The sequence below is a fragment of the Corella eumyota genome, chromosome 2, assembly GCF_963082875.1.
Source record: "Corella eumyota chromosome 2, kaCorEumy4.1, whole genome shotgun sequence".
NCBI classification, from domain to species: domain Eukaryota; kingdom Metazoa; phylum Chordata; class Ascidiacea; order Phlebobranchia; family Corellidae; genus Corella; species Corella eumyota.
The window spans coordinates 17904198-17924611 of record NC_137491.1 but is presented as its reverse complement, the minus strand read 5'-3'; the positions used below and the strand labels follow the sequence as shown (position 1 = coordinate 17924611).

The 20414-nt window shown below is 27.8% G+C and overlaps 3 protein-coding genes across 3 annotated transcripts; 1 reads left to right on the top strand and 2 right to left on the bottom strand.

The window, feature by feature from the left end:
* Positions 1-7137: 7137 nt before the first annotated feature.
* On the bottom strand, positions 7138-10400 carry LOC145743308 (uncharacterized). The gene is made up of 6 exons (XM_082561244.1): positions 10186-10400; positions 9802-9912; positions 9418-9510; positions 8832-9157; positions 8478-8595; positions 7138-7722 (listed from the first exon to the last, which is right to left on the bottom strand). Exons 1-6 carry the CDS (start codon positions 10310-10312, stop codon positions 7679-7681), a joined length of 819 nt encoding a protein of 272 aa, XP_082417370.1. The 5' UTR covers positions 10313-10400; the 3' UTR covers positions 7138-7678.
* Positions 10401-14247: 3847 nt separating this feature from the next.
* On the top strand, positions 14248-17118 carry LOC145742583 (zinc transporter ZIP1-like). Its single transcript, XM_082560360.1, has 6 exons — positions 14248-14354; positions 14664-14751; positions 15203-15374; positions 15937-16342; positions 16410-16545; positions 16957-17118. The coding sequence occupies exons 1-6, from the start codon at positions 14248-14250 to the stop codon at positions 17116-17118; spliced, it is 1071 nt and encodes a 356-aa protein (XP_082416486.1).
* Positions 17119-18264: 1146 nt separating this feature from the next.
* LOC145741552 (AP-2 complex subunit sigma) lies at positions 18265-19867 on the bottom strand. Its single transcript, XM_082559153.1, has 2 exons — positions 19767-19867; positions 18265-19344 (listed from the first exon to the last, which is right to left on the bottom strand). Exons 1-2 carry the CDS (start codon positions 19820-19822, stop codon positions 18972-18974), a joined length of 429 nt encoding a protein of 142 aa, XP_082415279.1. The 5' UTR covers positions 19823-19867; the 3' UTR covers positions 18265-18971.
* Positions 19868-20414: the final 547 nt, after the last annotated feature.

Genomic DNA, 20414 nt, shown 5'->3' with positions numbered 1-20414 from the left:
TAGTCACAAGTTATTTCTTTGTAGAAAAAATATAAACATTTATTTTTGGAAGTCAAAATATTAAGAATACACTTAAGAGATGTACTTTTTTACTTTTAAATTCTAAAGAATTTGTATTTGTAAATCTTCTTAAAAACTGGCTAGCTTTTTACATATCGTTATGCAAGTATATTCTCTTAAAGAGATGCGACTAAGTTTGCGAAATAACTTGATGGTATTGTGAAATTTCTGATCGCATTAAGCCTAAACAAAAGTTATGCTCCAAGAAGGTACATCGTGTTTATGCATCAGCAAATACAGGCCGAGTTTTTATTATCTATCGGTTTCGAATTTGGTAAATTGTCTTGTCCAACTAGTTAGGTAACTTAAGCTTATATGGATTATGGAATAACATAGTTTGAAAATTACATGATTAACCTTACTTAAAAGGATTATCAATTTAGTTCAATAAAATGCATTTAAATGTTAAATTGTCTTTGTAGATTTAGCATTTGATTCTGTTTATTTGTTATATAACTTATGATTTGGTTTAATAAAATTGATAAAAGAGTTTTATCGAATTTTGATTTTATTTTTGCGAAAAATTAAGATTGCTTGTTAAAAAAAATAACACAAAAATTAAAAAAAAATCTTAATCAACACTTTTCGCTTTCATATTTCAGTGCTGCCCTTTTATTTTAACCTTTTATTGCAACGCCATTGCATTGCAGTTAAGTTAAAAAAAATTGGCAACATCACGAAAACATTTTTCCAAAGCGTGATTTATTGTTATAAATCAATCTTTTGGGGCAGATTTTTTCTGTCAGTCTGTACTTCTCGCCTTGTATAATGATAAGAAAACAGGGCGTGGTCTTAGGGTTAACGCAGATCCACCTGTGGCTGTAAGTCGTTACTTTTTCCTTGCACTGCTTGATTAATTTATTCGCTTCTGTTGTTGGATTTCTTGTAGTGGAATCATAATTCACACCCAATCCGAACCCGTTTTCGAAAACATAATTAGTTTTTATTTTTGTCAATGGCCTCCCAGTAGATTTTTGCGTTCCCTTTTTCTGCAATATATCTATTTGCTTTCCTGAAAAAAATATTATTGTTTAGGAAAAGGGGATATAAAAAATCAAAAAGAGGCCTTTCTAAATAGATCTTTTTTGCAAAAAACACTTTTTCAAACCCTATTAAGATTTGTTTGTCAAGTTATATTTGACATTTCAGCATTTCTCATTTTCCATGTTAGGGATTTAAAAACGGTTTTCCTTATCAAGACAACTAATCTTATTTTCTCCCTATCTCAGTTAAACATCTAAAACGTTAAAATCAAGGTTTACACTTGCTTTTTCATAAGATTTACTCACGTGGGCAATATGTGGTAATGATAGAGGTGAAGTTACTTTTTCCTTGATAATGGCAGCTTTTGTGTCTTTCCTTGCTAATAGAGGATGATCTAAATAGATGTTGCAAGCATTTTAAAACATGATTCTTGAAGATTAAGTTGTGTTTAAAGTAATATGAATATACTTTTTATTTTATGTAATAATTTATTCGAAATATGATAATATCTACTAAGTTTTTTTATTTTAACTATAGTTTGTTTAGAAAATTATTGTTTGGGACATATGGCTTGATTTTTAACTTGATAATTTGGTTTGTGATTCTACATTAGTTGGTCAACGCCTTACTATAGCTTTAAAATTTTTCTTTTACATAAAATGACAAATTTATTTATGTTTATAAGATATTTACATTAATTCGTAGTTGTAATCCGGTTTCGCCACTTGAACGGTGACGTTACCTTTTCCTCTTAGTTTGTAAGTAAACAAAATTCTAAAGACAGTTAAAAAGATTTTAGAACTTGTTTAAAAAAAAATATTATTTCGATTTTTGTTTTGTAATTTAAAATGGCTAACTAATTTTGCCAACCATTTTTTAACTTTAAAAGCTATAAATTTTATGGGTTAAAAATAAAAAATTTTATAAAATACATTACCTTAATTTACTTCCATATTGTTGCTTAGCAACAACCTTACCACTAATGTTAAAGTTTTCAGTGAAAAATGTAAATGAGTAAATAATCTCGTTTCGTGTCTAAAGAAAATCAAGATATTTCTTATATTATATATGTTGCTTAATGTTAAAATGTTAAAAAATTGTTTAGTTAATTAAAAAGAGAAGTTTGTTGTTAAAGTGTGATAAATGAATTAAGGCTTAACAAAATTATTTTAAGCTATTTTGTTTGTGTAACTATTGTAGATATTTATTAACTATGATGTTGTCTTTAATTTTGTAATTTATTTTGATTTTCTTTTATGTTTCAAAAAAATTATATCAATATACTTTGTGTTTCTTGTTATTAGTAACAAAAATGGCAATATTTTCTTACCTGGCCATAGTTTGATATATCAGGCCAAACTTTCCAAGGTAAACGGCCTCTGGGTGACGCAATTGAGCCTCCCAGACTTCGTTTTATCCTCTTTTCTTCGTCGTGTTGTCGAACTTGAAAAATCTCTTTGTTAATCTGTGGATTACATTTCATCGATTAAATATCGATTTTTCTACCAATAAGTATATGTATACTGAGTTTAGTGCTATGCTTGTGTTTAATCCAATCGAAATATTGTTGGCGCCGTTGTTTAAAATAGAAATTTTTGGATTGGGACCATGTAAAATTGAATTAAACAATTTCATGTAAAAATTTAAGAGATATGTCATTTTTAAAAACCATGAAATTGCTTCGACAGTATATCGTATAATATCTTTGCCAAGTGTTGTTTTTTATAGTATGCTTTAATGATAAAAATGTTATATTAAAATGTCAATATTGAATAAAAAATAAATATAAATGTCATTGCGTAATTTATACATTAAGAAGTCAAAAAAACAACAACTTTTGTCTTAGATAAAAATAAAATTTATTACATTTTAATATAACAAAATTCCAAAATGTACTCTTATAGACTAATGCATTTAGCGATTAAGGTCATGCAGTTAATTGAATAAATTATCTAAAACGAATTTAATTATTTTGTTGATGCACAAGATTATTAAAAACATTTTTTAACTGAATGTATGTACTATTATATTTGATATAGGATTAAATATTTCACATTTGCGATATTCGAAAACAAGATTTGTGCAAGTACTTTAAGATAATAATCTGTTTAAATGTTTGATGCAATTTTAAGCGCAAATTGGCAAGCATTTTTTGTTATGATCCACAATTCTAATTTTAACAATGAGTTGCTAACATTAAACACAAGATTAACGTTGTATATTCTATCGTAAATATTTGCAACAAAAGTCGTTCTATTTTTAGTTGTAATCTTGCAAACAATCAGGATAAAATGTCACTTGAATGCCCTTTTAAACGCTCCGTGAGTGCCCGTCCTCGTTTTCAAATGCCTTGAATTGCTTTTAACCAATTGACCTATTTGAAATGAACTTTAGGCGGGCTGATGTTGCATTAATAATGAACGATGCATAGGGTCTTGGCAATTATGCGATAATGCACCGTAAAACACACCGTGGAACACTTTACTTTTTACTTGTTCGCTTGAAACACGCTTGTAACAACATATTACACAATACGTTTTTATATAAAAAAGCGTCGTGCCGAAATTTCGCCGTATATATAGATTTATATGCACAAAACTGACACTGTATAAACATTATGTAATAAACGCTGGTTACTTACATATTATGTTTTAACTTTTAATCAAAGTACATTATTTGGGTTACCTACAATTTATTTTGCAATGTTAAGGATTGGATTGCATTCAGACACACTAAACTGCTTTAATGGCTAGATTTTTTTAATGAGTTTTTGTTGAAGGTTTTGGATATGTCTGACATTTAATATCCGTTGTATTGGAACATTTTGTTTTAAAAGTAATTCAGACATATTGCGGTGAAAAAGAAAAAAGTAATTCAGACATATTGCGGTGTTAAAATTTGCTTTGGACAATTTATTTTTGATTTTAAAATTACAAAAATGGAGGTAATGAAAAAATTCTAACCGGTTGTAATTTGTCAGATATCGATTTTTTTCGTTTTGAATCTTTACGGTTGTCGTCTTAAAATTTTTAATCTATAAATTACTTTAAATATTTGAATATTGAAAAAAGGAAAGATCTTGCCAAAACAAATAACCTTTAGTAATGTCCAAGAATTAATTTTTACTTTGTGATTTTTAAGTAAAATTTTTTAAATTTATTTGTTGTATTGTAAAATTTTAAACTTTAATTATACTTAACTTTTACCCATAATTTATAGCGTCATTCTGACAGCTTAAACAAATAGTTAATTAATTTATTCTGGTATCTATAATATTTATGTTTTATTCTATTTAGTAATCGACCTGACTAATATAAAACGGAATTTTTTTTGGCTAAGTAATTTCAGTAATAACAAAATTTAATTAAAATTGTAAAAATCATATTTGTATGACGTGGGTTATGCTTAAAAAAACATAACAAAGTGTTTGCAATCATCAAAATTTTTTTTTAATAATTTAAAGTTTTTAAGTAAATACATTTTCAGATACAACAAAAATTGGTTTATGTTAACTTTTAAAATTTGTAACTTTTAAAAATTTTAAAATTTGTTGTCGTAATATGTACCCTTACATTTCTTTAAATGTTTACCTAATTTTTTTTACTATACTTTTTAAACAAATTTTTTTATTTTTTTTAATAAAAGTAATCACTTGTTAAAAACTAAACCACGTTCATTTTAAGTTGTAATCATTTCTCCTTACATACATACAGTTTAATAATTTATTTATACTTTAAATTCATCTTTTAAATTTTAAAAACATTTTGTGCTATTATCATTACAATTAAATTGTCACCGTTTTTCGTAACAAGTCAGCCATTTTAACGTATGGAGAAAAATAACATAATTATTTTTATCAAGATAAAAATCCTATTTTAAAATATTTATTTAGTTTTACGCAAAACGGTAAAAATTTTAACGGTATATGCAATAAATACAACCGAAATATAAGGAAAAAACATGTTTTTAAAAAAAAAAATTTATTATTTTTAAATTTTTTCGACGCATGGTTTCAAAATTTATATTATAATAAGGTAACAAAATTTAAACCTAACTCATATTTAGAATTTTTACATTATTTATTTTAGATTTTTTTCTTTAATTGTTATGATCTGAGATTAGATAAACATTTCTACAACGCATTCTGCATGAATAATAAATGTCAATTCACATTAGTTAAGTCTCCATAAAATAATCATTTACAAAAATAGTATTGATCCTTACCGAGCTTTGTGTTTTTCCGTTGTTTGCCTTACAGTTGTATATAAAAACAATGAAGAGAACTGTTATTGTAGAATACTTCATAATATATGTCAAATTTCTTTAATAAGCTTTTTAAAAATACCTATATTTTACTAATGTCTAAAACGATATTTAAAATATTTTAAAACACATTAATGTTATTATTTTTATTTGTAAACTTTTAGAAAATTTTAAAAGTATATACACTTATAAATTTTAAAATAATTTTTATTTAGTCTTCCTGTGAGTGTTCAGCTGCTACTTAACTTCATCAGCTTACTTTTTAAATCTAATTTTTTTTTGGTTAAGTTTTTCAGATTGCCTTTTATTTAAGCTATTACTTTCTTTGTTAACCTAAAGTTATTTATTTTTCTGTATTAACTCTATTAATTGCCAATTTAACCGGTATTATCTAAACAGAATAACAACTATTGATTAGCACTAAAAACACACTTTTTTAAGGCACTTTATTTTTATTAAGTTCCCTTAGGTACAATTCCATTTTCTATTCTAAAAATAATGTTGATTTTTCTACACCTTTGTTTATTGATTAACTCGGTAAATTTTAAATTCGGTTTTTCTTTATTAAATATTGATTTGGTTGCAATTAACGGACAATGAATAAAACAGTGCAGCCGGCCTAAGCTTAATTCTATTGCAACAAGGGCCAGTTTTTTTCAATATTACAGAGATCAAAAGGGATTGCTTTTTTAAATCTTTTTAACTGCTCTTTGATCAAAAATGAGAAATCTAATTTTACGTATTATATATGCTTTACTATTATTGCATACATAAAACAATTTCTAATAATAGCAGCTTATATGTATATGTATAAAAGCATTAACAAGATCTAGCTACCTAAACTTATACGTCATAGTGCTAATATACGTTAGAGTAATCGTATATATTTTTTCCACACAAATCCTGATGCATAGACGTCTTTCTTATTGATACTTGTTTTCCTTTACATTGAATGCGTTTTTATTTGTTGACCCTTTTTTAAATTGAATATTATTAGTAAACGACCTTTCTATAAATTATGCATCGCGCTAAACAACTCCTTGGCGCGTGTTCGCAATTTTACAAATCCAACTATTTGGTTGATGAATTTCTAATTAAAAACGCTCGTAAAACGCCACTTGCTTTGTTGTGGTTATGCCTTATTAATAAATAGGATTGTAACCAGTTGTTTGGTATTTATTGATTGGGTTTATTTTCTGTGAAGGACGAATTTTATTTTTAAAAAAATTAATGTTGTTGATAATTTTTTGTTTATAAACTTGGTTGTTTGATAAAAATGTTGTAAAAAATATAACAGGTTTTTGTTTTGGTCAATTAAAATAATTTATATTTACTTGCTTTTAATTAAAAATGATAAATAATATTAGTAAAATTGTAATTGTAAATTGTATATTTATTTATAAAAAGTAATTTGATAATACTAAGTAACCAACTTAAAAATTTTACCTGCTTGTAAAGGGACGCCTGACGTATAATAAACTGTTTATATATACAAAGTTAATACATTAAATCATGATTTGAAGTGTCCTAAACGGGGTTACAGACCAAAGGGTTTCGGGTTCGAGCCACACCAATGCTACACTATTCGCTTACAAGTCTGACGAATAGATTACTCATCTTTTAATTGCACACTTTTTCCCAAAGCATAGAATGCTTACTATTCTATGGTTAAGAATATCTGTATTGTTTCCTCTTACAATATGCTAACAAGCCAGTTTAACATATTTCAAGATTCAACAAACAATATTTAAAAAAAAATGAAACTTTTATTTTCGTGCAAAACATATTATTAACTTTCAAGTATTTCGTATAGAATTTAAATTTTAGGTTTCCAATTTTAAATTGATTTAATAAATCTTAACAACTTACATCGTTTAAATTTGCATGTAAATACTGAATTTAAATAACCGGCAGCGTGGTGTTGTGGTCTGAACACTTCCTACACTACATGAGGTATTGGATTTGATCCCCAGTGATCTCGTGCTGTGGCGCCTTTGAGTAAGGCTATATAACCGATATAAAATACTGCTGGGCCAGCACTTAGTCAGCAGTCGAATTATCGAGCAATTATAATCTATAATATCCCAAACTGCCACAGGTAACTCGAGACTGGGCCGGAGTAACTAATGTTATCCTATGTTTAGGTCGCGCATTCGACCTTCCAACATCGAGGATAAAGATATATACAAAAAATTGGTTAGCAAATAAAATTTTAAAACAGTAAGAAAGAGTAAAAACTGTTAAATAAAAAAGTTAGTAATATCTACACAAGTAATGTTTATTGTGTTGACGTTTGGATGTTCGTAGTTGACAAATGAACAGGAATTCGTGACGTCATTCAAAGAATCGATGACGTAGGTCTTGACGTAGTTTACGTGATAATGTCGTATGGTTTAACACCTGGTAGTCTTACCCCTACACACAAAATAATTTTAATTTTTTTAAAGCTAGATGGCGTAGCTGAGCTAGTTTGAGAAGAGCAACTTCGCAGTTTAAATATAGAATAACTTTTGTTTATTTGTCACAGCCCTAAGCAATTTTAACATTTTATATAAAATGGAAAGTTTTGTTTATTGGGCCTTACTCAAGGGCGCTACGACATGGAAGCAGTGGGAATCAAACTAAAGACCATGAGTTATACTGCTCAAGGTCTTGTTTGTGGCTTATTAGTAGAAATATATTTTTCGCTACAATGATTTCACTTTTGAAATTTATAAAGTTAACAAACAAAAAACCATACATTATACCATTTTTTAACTATTAAAATGTCAAAATAACAGCTACTCTTTTCGTTACGTAAGCATGCTATTTAACATTCCAACAAAAAGCGTCCGTTGCTATTTTTGAGGCAAAGTGGATTACTTAATTACGCTTACATTCCTTTCTTAAAGTTAACTTAGCCTTTCCAGTTTATTAACTACAGTTTTTTGTACGAGAAGTTAACAAATGTGGTTTTGTTTAAAACATTTAGCGTTTTGTATTGTATTCTATTTTAAAAAGCTGCAAGTCTTTGCAGTTTTTGTTGCAAATACCACAACGAATTATGAGTTATAACAGCAATAGATATTAAAATAATAAATGTGATTGTAAATGTAAAAATGTAATGCCTCCATTAAAGGTTTTTTAACTATTTCAGGTTTTGATATAAAATTTAAGCAGTTAAGACTTACATGAAAAACTTGCATGACCTCTTGTAGTGTCATTAGTTGGTTTACTTATAACAACTCTGTCAGTGTATCCAGTGATGTAAGAACCTGGATCTTCGTACGATTCGAACGAGGTAAAACCCTTACAAGTAAAACAGAATGATCTATTTTAGGTAACCTAGTGAATAGTTGCTTGATTAACTTTGTAACCTTATTAAGAAACACTATTCAATACAGTTTCTATTGCATTTTAAGAAGTAGGTAAATGTATTGGGAACAATTTTAAATGTAGTAAATGGTTAAATACACTTTTAAAGTACTTGTTACAAATGGTAATATACATTTAAAGCAACATGTGTTTTGACTACAACTACTTACCCTATAGAATAAATCGGTGGACAATCTAAAACTTGCTATGTCTTCGTATTTTCCCAGCGATGACACAACCTCATTTGACTTCAAAACCAAAATACGTGAACCTTGTTGTACTACGTGATATCGTTGGTCAACAGCAGCTCTAAATGACACAGAGTCAGGTTTCTGGTTAAGGCCGGGTTTTACAATGTAAAAGCTCTCCGAAGCGTTGGTTATGTCAACTGTTGTTAGTTTGTAGTTGGCGCCTCTTGTCCATATGTCGTACGGAGACTGCCGTGAACTTATCAGGTAAGGACCGTTTGCTTTTTGGTCTAAGTACGACGACTCTTCTGTTATAAAAAGAAAAAAAATCGATTTTTATTGTTTAAAATAAGTTCTGGTTTTTAAATAATTACAAATGCTTTAGTAAATAATTAAAAGCTTAAAAACTGCCCAAAAAAGGACTTCTACATGAATTTTATCTAACCAAGAAACAATAATACTTGAATGTATGTTGTTTAACAAATGTTTTAATATTTAAACTAGAATTCCAATAAAAAGTTTTGATGAAATTGTATTGAAACGCACTGCAACGTCCTGATTGACTTACTTTTGCAAATTTGTCCGGACGAATTAAACCTGGCTATTGCTCCACCATGGTAAGTTATACATTCATTTACTGATGCACCTTCTAAATAATAACCTAAATACAATACACATTGTTAAATAAGGTTATATATAATTAAGGCTTTGGTATAAATTAATGAGGTTTTTCGGTTCAGGCGTCTCGTAACTTTAACTTAAATTATTACCCAAACAGTTTTAATTTTAAGTACGTAAAAACAGTGAAAATTTATACTAAAACTTTAAACATAGTAAACATCTTTAAGTAAACAACAGACTTGGGCAGTAGGGTCCTAAATTAAAATCCCGTAAGATAACTTTACTAAAATTTTGATAAACAAGGTACAAAAATTTTTATTTTATATCTAACCTTCATTACACGAAAAATAACAAACAGCTCCCAACTCGCTTGCCATTCTTGTAAACTTGCACCATTTAACACCATATAAGGGGGTGGCTTGGGGGGCGCAATCTGGTTTATCTAAAAATGGTGTTAAATTTTTTTTACTTGTAAAATCAAAAAAAAAATTATTACATTTGAAAACGTTAAAAATATGTCGTAAATGCAAAAAAGATTGTTTTTATACATTGTTTTGCAAAATCTCTAAAATATATACTACGAATGCAATTAACAAATTTTCATTTACAAAATAAGTTAAAAATATTCCGTTTTTTTAAATCAGGGCAAAAATACCTTTACATTTTAAAGCAGTAAATCATTTTGGCTAAATTTTGTTATAGTAAATAAACTTACTGTTAAATGTATAATGCCATTGCGGTACGGGAACGTTTGGTTGAACTAAATTTGTAACACTATTTGGCCCTTGACATAATCCCTCACGCAAAATAGTCGCAAAAAATATTACAAAAACTGATTTCATATTTTTATTATCTAAAAAAATACGTTTTAAAACAAAAAATGTGCAATTTTTATGTGAATTATTTTTGCTATATCAGTATAAGTTAACCCTGTGCTAAAATTTTTATTAAATAAACAATTGAGTTCATTAATATGAATTTTGCGACAGGACAAATAGATCATTCATTCTTAAAAGCCTTGTCAAAAAGTTAATCCATATTTGACCTATCCTTTAACAAATATTAAAGTTTTAAAGGACAGTTAGTAAATTAATAATAACATTTACAAGAGTTCAATTTTTGATTGGCAATTTGTTAATATTGTCACTTGATTAAGACGATTTAAGATAAATCGTTTCTTTAATGTTTAAAATGTTACCAAGTATAATATTTTAACTTTGAACGTTAAAAAGGTTTTTGTGTGTAAATGCGCATGCAGTAAAAATTAAATAATGTTAATAAACACAAAATACACAATAAAAATATCAATACAAAAATATTTTTTTATCTACAGTACAAATATATACCTATTTCTTACAAAAATATACACACATACAAAACATAACAGACAAAACCTACAAACATATCAACATAAACAACAAAACATAAATGTTAATACAAATATACTTATTCTTCGTACAATAAATTATACACACAAACATTAAAAACCTACAAACATATCCACATATACAACAAAAGATATACACATACACAAAACACTACGAAAATGTCAAACAAATATACATTCTATTTTTTACAATAAAAATGTATTCCTTTTTCTCACAATAATGTACACAAAACATAACAAACAAAACTTACAAACGCACCAACTACACAACAAAAAACATACACAATATACACAAAAGCACTGTAGAAATCTATTTGCTTACAGTAGATAAAACCTTTCATTTAATAAAGGGTCGACCTGTTAACCTAACTATGTATACACCTCGGGCTACTTAATTTAATCCCTAAATTTAACCACACTGTTTATGTGCTTGATGTCGTTATGTGCTATCAAATAGCATCTAAATAGATGGTAGCGATATTTTGAAATTAAATTCAGCAGCTAAATTATGTAAATGTACACCTAAAACTGTTGCCTAGAATTTCTATTATAGAAATCATACTTTTTCTTATACCCTTGTGGTTTTTTTTGTGAAACTTTATTTTTAAAATGCAAATTTTTAATTTTGCTTGAAATTAGGTTAAGACCTAATACATGAAAAGTTAATATTTACAATATACCTGACCTTTAATTAAACTACACATTTTATCTTTAAGCCTAAAAAGAATTCTGAGGTATTTATTTTTACATTACCTTTAAACGAAATTTCGCAACAACTTACTAGTCATTATTAATAACGAAAATTTAAATACTTAATATAGATTAAGTTTTTACCGTATGACAAATACCACGTATTTAAATACTTTTTAATTTTCAAAGTTAAAAATAATTATTGAATGAATAAATAAAAGTTAACTAAAAATAAAAGTAAAATTTTACGTGTATTAAACATAACATAACTACTGTTTTTTATTAATCATAAACAGTTAATAAAAAATCTTTTAAATTTTTAATGCTTCCTTGTCTGCTGGTTTATAAAAATCTTAAACCAAACTGCGAAGGGCTATAATATAATGTTAAATTTATTAAGTTTACATTAATTTTAAGGAAACAGCTTTATAACAATTTGCTATTTTTAAACTAATAACAGTGTTTCACATATGTGAACTGTTATAAGTATAATGTCATTATCGTTAATAGAGCTGCCCGCTTCTCTTTCTAAATGTCAATTAAACAGTAATTATTTCAAAGTGCGTTAAACTAAAGAAAATTATCGCCTTATTTTTCAGTTAAGTAAGCTGTCAGTTATGCTTAAAATTTTGCGTATTCAGCAATTTAGGACAGATCTATTTTTTTCCCAAAAAAGTAATCTTTTGTCTAAGTTAAAATAAGTAAAAACAAACTTTATTCAACAATCTAGCATATCGACAAAAAAAATAAAAAGCACAAAACCTAATTATTTTTCGACTGTTTTTTTGCAAATTGCAGACTCTGTTTAAAAATAAATCCTACAGCTGAGTTTGAAATTTTGAAATTCTATTTTTTGAGTGTTTAATTCTACCACATACTACATACTACTGCTGTTTACACTATAGTTACTATTGCCATTATAGCGCATTAACTAAGTTATAGGATTTCGCAAAATGTGTTCACAATTTTCGTAATTACGTAAACATATCAACAGATGCCAATAAAAAAGTTTCCATTAGATAAAAATGACGTCACAAACCCTTAGGCTACGTACTCGGTCGGGCAATTTAGGCGAAAAATTTACTTAGAAAATTGAACCCGTATATACCATTACATTACGATCATGGGCTGGCATTTTTTTCCTTTAGATTTTTAAGATTGCTAAAATAATAAACGATATTTATTTGTTTTAGTGTTTAAACAAATATTTTTATTTTAAATTATATCTTTCCCAAAACATTTTAAAAATGTAAAAATAAAATCAAATACCAATACTTAGATGACAGCTTTTTTCTGTTGCTTTTAAATAAATAAATCTGTTAATAAACTTTTGCAAAACTTTGTTAATTTAATAACAAAGATACAGTAAGATCACTCTATAAATTTATTAAATTAAATTTTTGCGAAAACTATTAAATATAAAAATAAAAGCTATACAAAATTATTTCTTTGCCAACATTAAATGTTATTATGCCTTTTTACGATTACTTATATTTTACGATTACTTATATTTTAATTTTAATAATTTTTAGAGTACTTACATATATACATAAGTTTATTCAAAATAAGGTTTTAAAAATTTGTGTAATTTAAAAATATTGAAAATAATACTTTACAAAAAACTTTAAAAAAAAACTAAAATAGATAAATAATTAAGTTATTTTTAATTTGATAAATTTTTGATTAAGCTATTCGTCGATATATGTTATTTACCAATAAGCTTCTTTGTTCTACACATTATTACTTTACGTATTGATTTAAAAGCAATCCCCTACGTTAAGTTGTCGCTTTGGGAAACATATATTTCCGAAATTAAGAACCAAAATTACAAAATAACATTAGACCTATAAATAACATGGAATTTACGTGTTATATAATAAAAAAAGTATATTATACAAAGAAATAAATATTATTAATAAAAAAAAATTTTAAATAATAAATTTATTTAGTTTTTTAAATTTGTATATTTTTTTTTTTAAATAATAAATTTTGATAATTTTTTATAAAAAAAATTGTTTAATTTTGTAATTTATTTGTTTTTTTGTCATGAAAAAATCTAAAAATAATATTTTTTTTCGTTTTTCAAAATAAATGTGTTTCTATATATATATATATATATATATTGCTAAAATCCTAATAATGGTAATTAAGACTGCTCTATATAGACCTTACGGACGATCGTCTTATAATTAAGAGCCCGTTTAAATTACTCTAAAATCCCAGGAGGTCTCTTGTCATTTTGGGAGACACCATTATTTAAAATAAATATTAAAATTGCCGATTGTCATTAATTTTGTTCTCGGTGTGTTGGTGTATTATTTTCGAAGCATTTTAGGCTTAAACGCCAATTCAAAAGAAAAGACGCTATAAGTATTGTATATAAAACTGTATTATTATATCATTTAGTTGATGTATATAATTATGTAATTAGTAAGCTAATAGTATAAGTTTGCCCTTTTTGATTATCTTATAGGTATAGGTTTATTACATGCGTATATATATATATATATTAAGAAATTAGCAAAATTGTTTAACATTGATTATATATTAAGAAATTAAAAAACATTTAAATTTATTTATTTTTAGTAGGTCCAAAACATATATAGTGTTCTGCTATGCATATAGATATATAAAACGCGAATTAATTTTTTTTTTTATTATAGGTCATTTTCCTAACAGTTTATCTGATAGGACAAAGTAATGGATTTACTCACTGAGAAAATACTTCTGCTGATTGTATTAGTTGTACTTGGATTTGGTGCCGGCGTAGGTCCCCACTTTCTCAAAAATAGATGCCTTTCACCATCGTAAGTTCTATTTTTATTTGTTTTTTAAAAAATTTAAATTTTTAGATTTATCTTAAATTTCGGTTCTGGTTAAAATAGGGTATTATTAGTTAAGCGGTTGATGCGCTAGATTTTGTGTTTATTTTAAGTCACAAGATTGTGGTTTTGATTCCCGCTACCGGTTCTCCTATTTTTGTTGAAGCAAAAAGTAAAAAAATATAATTAAAAAAACGATTATCTAATTTTATAGGATTGTAAATATGGGTAAAATGTTTTTTTTTAATTAACAAAAGTAGTTTTCTAGTAATTACATTAACTTTTTTGTTTTAGTGTTTTTCGGGACAAATTGGTTAGTTATCTGAATTGCATTTCAGCGGGAATCTTTTTTGCAAACTTTTTTATGCACATGCTTCCAGAGGTAAGAAAATAAGTTGTACAAAAAAAACTTTGCTAAGAAAGAATTATGGCAATAAAATTATAAAACCCACAAGGTAAAAGTGGTGTCGTGCAATTGTATATTGGTCTTCTAGACTAGACATTCCAAAATAAGGCTCTTAGTTCGATCCCTACTGTAGCCTCGGCATCATGTCGTGTAGCGCTAACTTAACTTATTTTACTGTTAATAACCATAGCAGGTTATTGATCAGGCATAATCACTAGGTCAATAATGTTTTAAACTGACAATTACAACTTGAAACAAGGGAATACAACTACATTATTTAGTTTAAATTTTAGGGCTTTTTCGCATTTTAATATCTGCAATTTAATTTTTTTTTTTATATTAAAAAGCATTTTTCATGAATCTAACTCATTGTAAATACATATTTTATTATTTTATGTGTAATTGTTACATTGTCCATGTATAATAGGCTATTGAAGAAATTGAGAACGCCTTCGGTTCGTCGTTAGAATACCCACTTGCTGAACTAGTGACGTCACTTGGATTCTTTTTTGTACTGATCATCGAGCAGTTTGTTACAACTTGGTACACAAATGTTGGGAAACCGGAGCCGGAAGAAATAGACGAATACCATGCTACAAGTAAATTCTATACTTTTTTTGTAAAGCAGTTACACTTATTTAAATTAGAAAGCTAAGAAATAAATTTAATAGACTAACTGAGGTTAAAGTGTTTTTAATTAATTTGTTTTTATTTCTATCAGATAAAGTAGTTTAAAAAAATATAATTGTGTAGGTCAGTATTTACAAAGTAACATTAAGAATTTTACAACCAAACTCAAAATATATAAGCGCAATTAACATACTGGAAAAAAAATACTTTCAATTATGGCATGGTCATTAAACCGATATAAATTTTTACTTTTATTTCGCCAATTCATAAAGTTTTAAGTATGACTATTTAAGTTCATACAGTCTTGAATGAATGGTCTTTATTACTTGAATGTAACAATTTTTAATATTATATCATAGTAAGAACCATTGAAAAGTAAATACCAATTAATGGTACTTACTTTTGTGACTACTTAAATTTAAAAATGATTACTGCTGTTAAGCAGTTAAGGTTGTAGTAATCGAATTAAAAATTTTAAATAGTTCTATTCATTTATAAAAACCTCCAATTAATCCAATCAAATATTAATAGTTGAAAACCATCACTCGACTAGCGTAAGCCTAAACGGAATAACAACACTTCTACGCTCTGAAAGTACAACTTACCAAAGCCTGGACGGCCAAGCGAGCCAAATAAGCTCTCGCTCTGACAACACTGCTATATGCGCATCTGTGCCCACTACAACCGTAGTAAAAGTAGCAGACGACAATGAAAAGGATAAAACCGAGCACGAGGGTCACGTGCATTTTGATGCATCGTCGCATAGTTCTGTTCGGTCCTTTGTTCTCCTTTTCGCGCTATCAGCTCATGCTTTATTTGAAGGTCTGGCGATAGGTTTGCAAAGCTCTACGTCGGATTTAAGGACCTTAGTCATGGCAGTGCTTATTCACAAGATGGCGCTCTCGTTTAGTTATGGAATAAGTCTAGTAACAAACAGGTAAAACAACAGTTTACCCAAATTAAGTAAACATTTATGAACTATATTTAACCTAATTTACTTTTAGTGCAAAGTGGAAGATAGTTTTTGCCTCTCTGACTATATTTTCGATGATGGCGCCTATAGGAATAGCTCTGGGTGCTGGGCTTCTTTCGGTAAAAGACAACGACAAAGAAACAGAAATGGCGATCGCTATTATGCAGGTGAAAACAAAAAAAACCAATATTTTCAGGCTCACTATTTACCGGACACCCAATTTGTATTTATTTGTAATAACTTGACTACATACAATTTGCTCCGACCCTTTTCTTTAACTAATTCAATCTATACCTTTTTCCCTAATTTCCTTTTTATTATTTAAATACAAATACTTGCTCTAACAACCCACTTTAATAAATTATAACACAAATATTTTGGATTATTTGTACGTTTCTCGAACGAACTTTTGTACTTTTACGGTCCTTGCTGATTCTCCCCCATTTTTATAAGGACCGTAAAGTACAAGTGAGATTTTTTTTTTCTAAGATTTTTTTATAGTCCTGTGGTATTAATAGTGGGGACAATTTTTACTTGTTATAATACCTTATAAACAGTAACCTTCTTTTAATTTTCAGGCTTTTGCTGGAGGAACCTTCGTATATGTTATCTTCATCGAAATAATTCCACACGAGTTTATAACAGGCAAAGCAGATAACAGATTAGCCAAGGTTCTTTATTTGTTGATTGGATTTGCGTTCATGGCTGCCATGCAAGCTCTTCCACACGAGGAGTCATAACCATCGTTTTTGTTTGTTTTGTATCTATTTTCAGCAACCACCTAAGGTCCTGGGTTTGAATCCTACCTCTGTATGACGTTGTAGTATCCTTAAGTAAGGCGTTGATGGTACTTATTACTTCCTAGTTATTTAGTTTGCAGGTTAAACATTAAACAACAAATAAAACAGTTTTTTTTATGTTTAAGCTGTAAATGCAGCTTTCCAATAAACTAATATAACATAGAGTAACTGCAAAACGTAACGTCTATTATTTAAACATCGATTTTAATTTACCTTAATGGATTTGAAAGTTTGTTATTGTTTATTTCGGAAATAAAATTTATTTTTGTTGTTAACATGTTTTTTTTGTTTAAACCAAAAAGCGAAATACAAAAAGTTTAAAAGTTAAATTACCAATTACTTTTATTTACCCTTTTATCAAACATATGCGAAATTTAATCTACAATATTTGTTCTAAGTCCTTGCTTAAGAGTGTGTACAAATAAATCCCTCTAGTCCACATATTACTTAAAATAAATTCAACAAAAGGTAAGTAAAATTGAACGAATTGGTAACTGGTACCATTGTTTTTTTACCGGAAATTATTAAAAGAAGTATCTAGACCAAACTGAAACAATAAATATAATAAACATAGACCATATAGGGTAACATGAACTACATGTTAAAAATATATGCCGTCTGGTGAAATAATTAATTATAAATACGTTGTGGTACACAATATTTCAAGTTGCCTTGTGAACACCCAATTTTTTTTTATGAACAATTATAAACACCCAATTTTTTACTGATACTACAATTGGGCCAAAATCGCTGCAAAAAACGTACGAATAGATAGTCATGGTACATTTACATACATGTGGTTTGATAAAATGATAATTACCAAAACGAAATAAAACTTTTTGTTATACTAACAATTGATTTTAAAACCACCGTTTGTGGTGCGCAATGTTTTACGTGTTGTGACCATATCACGACCCAGTGAATCCTTTAAAAATAATTATTTAAACTAAAGGCAGTCTTGAAAAATTTACCCAATCCAGTTTTACACTTTTTTTGGGTCTTCACCCACAGTTGGGAAAATCCCATATTTGATAAATAAGTTTCACTATCCCTTTACATAACAAGTAAACATCATTTTTTTTTTAAATGTTTATTATTCAAGATTAATACACAATTGACAATAAACAATATAGGAGATATATGGAAGTATAAAAAAATGTTATAAAGTATTCTATTATGCCCAGTTAGTGTGTGTGTTCATTGGTAAATTTAATTATGAGCACAAAAAAATCAATGATTTTCTGATTTTTTACCACTCAGAAACATGTATTAGTAATCACAAATACTTTGAATGTAATATGGCTTTGTTTAAAATTAATTTTTTCAATTTATACTGAATCGGTTAGACTACTCAATACACCACATAAAAAATAATAACAACTTCCCAAAATTAAATATAAAATCACGAATGTAATAATAAGAAATATAGATAGGTGTATATGTAACATGGAAATGATGGATACAGATAATTATACAAAGAAATGAAATAAATATTTCGTAAAACATTATATTTATAAAAAAATTACAACTAATTTTCTTGTAAAATTTGTGTTTGAAATTTGGATAAAAACAACCTTTATATAGTGAAATTCTGTATTGCACATAATATTTAAGCTGTACTTCATAGCAGAACTAGTAAATGGCAAATCATTAATGAAATCATAGAAGTACTAGCCATTAGTAATTAGAAATTAGGTTTTTAAGTTGCCATACAGTCTTAATCAAATTTTGGTTATTTTGTTTGACTTTGTAGTAAGGCTAAGCGAGAAATTTGAAAATAGCAAGATGAATTGTTATTCTAAAGTTTGCAGCATGAGAAGTTGTTGGATAACCTTTGTCTGACTCGTCTCTCGAATTTCTCCAGCCAGAAACATCTCGTCGACAACTGTGTACACTTTGTAGAAGTTAAACACCAAATCCAGCTCGCATACATTATGGAAATACTCATTTAAAACTTCAACAAAGTTATGGATCGCTTCTAAATATGCCAAGTTGTTATCGTTAACATCCACACATATACAGAAGTAGAGACCTGCGTAACGCCGGTACACGATCTTAAAGTTACGGAATTCAACAAAATTGGTGTGTTTGGCGTCGCGGACTGTCACAACAGCATGAACTTCCTCGATTAATTTCTGTTTCTCATCATCATCAAACTGCATATACCTAAGAACAAATAGAAAAATCAATTTTTTTTTGTATATATCTTTATCCTTGATGTGGGAAAGTCTAATGCGCGACTTAAACATAGAGTAACATAAGTTACTCCGACCCAGTCTCGAGTTGCCTGTGGCAGTTTGGGATATTATAGATTATAATTGCCCGATAATTATGCTGCTGATTAAGTGCTGGCTCAGCAGGAGTTCATACCGTTTATAGCGCCTTACTCTAGGGCACTACAGCATGAGATCAGTGGGGATTGAACCCACGACCTGATGTGTGGTGTAACAAGTGTTCTTACCACTACACCACGCTGCCGGTGAATTTTGAAACTAGACAACAGTTATCAAAATGTTGGGACTGTCAGACAGCGTTTTAGTCAGTCAGATAACAAAGAAATACACTTGGTTTAGAGTAGAAATATTTACCATTTTGCCAGTCTCGTTTTTCCAGCTCTGTTTTGAATTAAAATGAATCGAATCATGTTAATTTTTAGCAAATTGAAAGATTTTACAAATACCTTAATTGTTTAGCTAAAGTTAGTAAAATAAAAGAGTTTTAAAATTAAATATAAAAAGTGATACTCAAAATTAATATAAACAACATTATTTAAAAACATTAAACTGTGGTAAAGTCAAAATAAAAACTTTTAAGCTAGCAATTTAAAAAATCGATTTTTGGTCAACTTTTGAGACGGGCTTGCGGGTTTTTTGACACATTGTGTCAAAATTTTGTGTCACGCAAAATGACACATTTTATGTGTCATTTTCTGTGACACAATTTTTGTGTCATTTTCTGTGACACAAAAATAGTGTCATTTTGCGTGAAATTGACACAAAGTTGTGTCATTTTTTTGTTCCACGATAATTGTTACATAGAAAAGCTTTAGATTGTGTGTTATTTACTGCCAAGACTGATGAATAAGGTCTTCTCTTTTGCTTACTCTAGCAGACAAGGTTAGCTATTGAGGTTTTACGTGTTTATAGGTTTAAATTCTAGATTTTTTCGTTGAAATATGAATTTCAATGTTAGATTTTTTAAGTTTTTCTTTATTCTGTATCACGGTATTTATTACT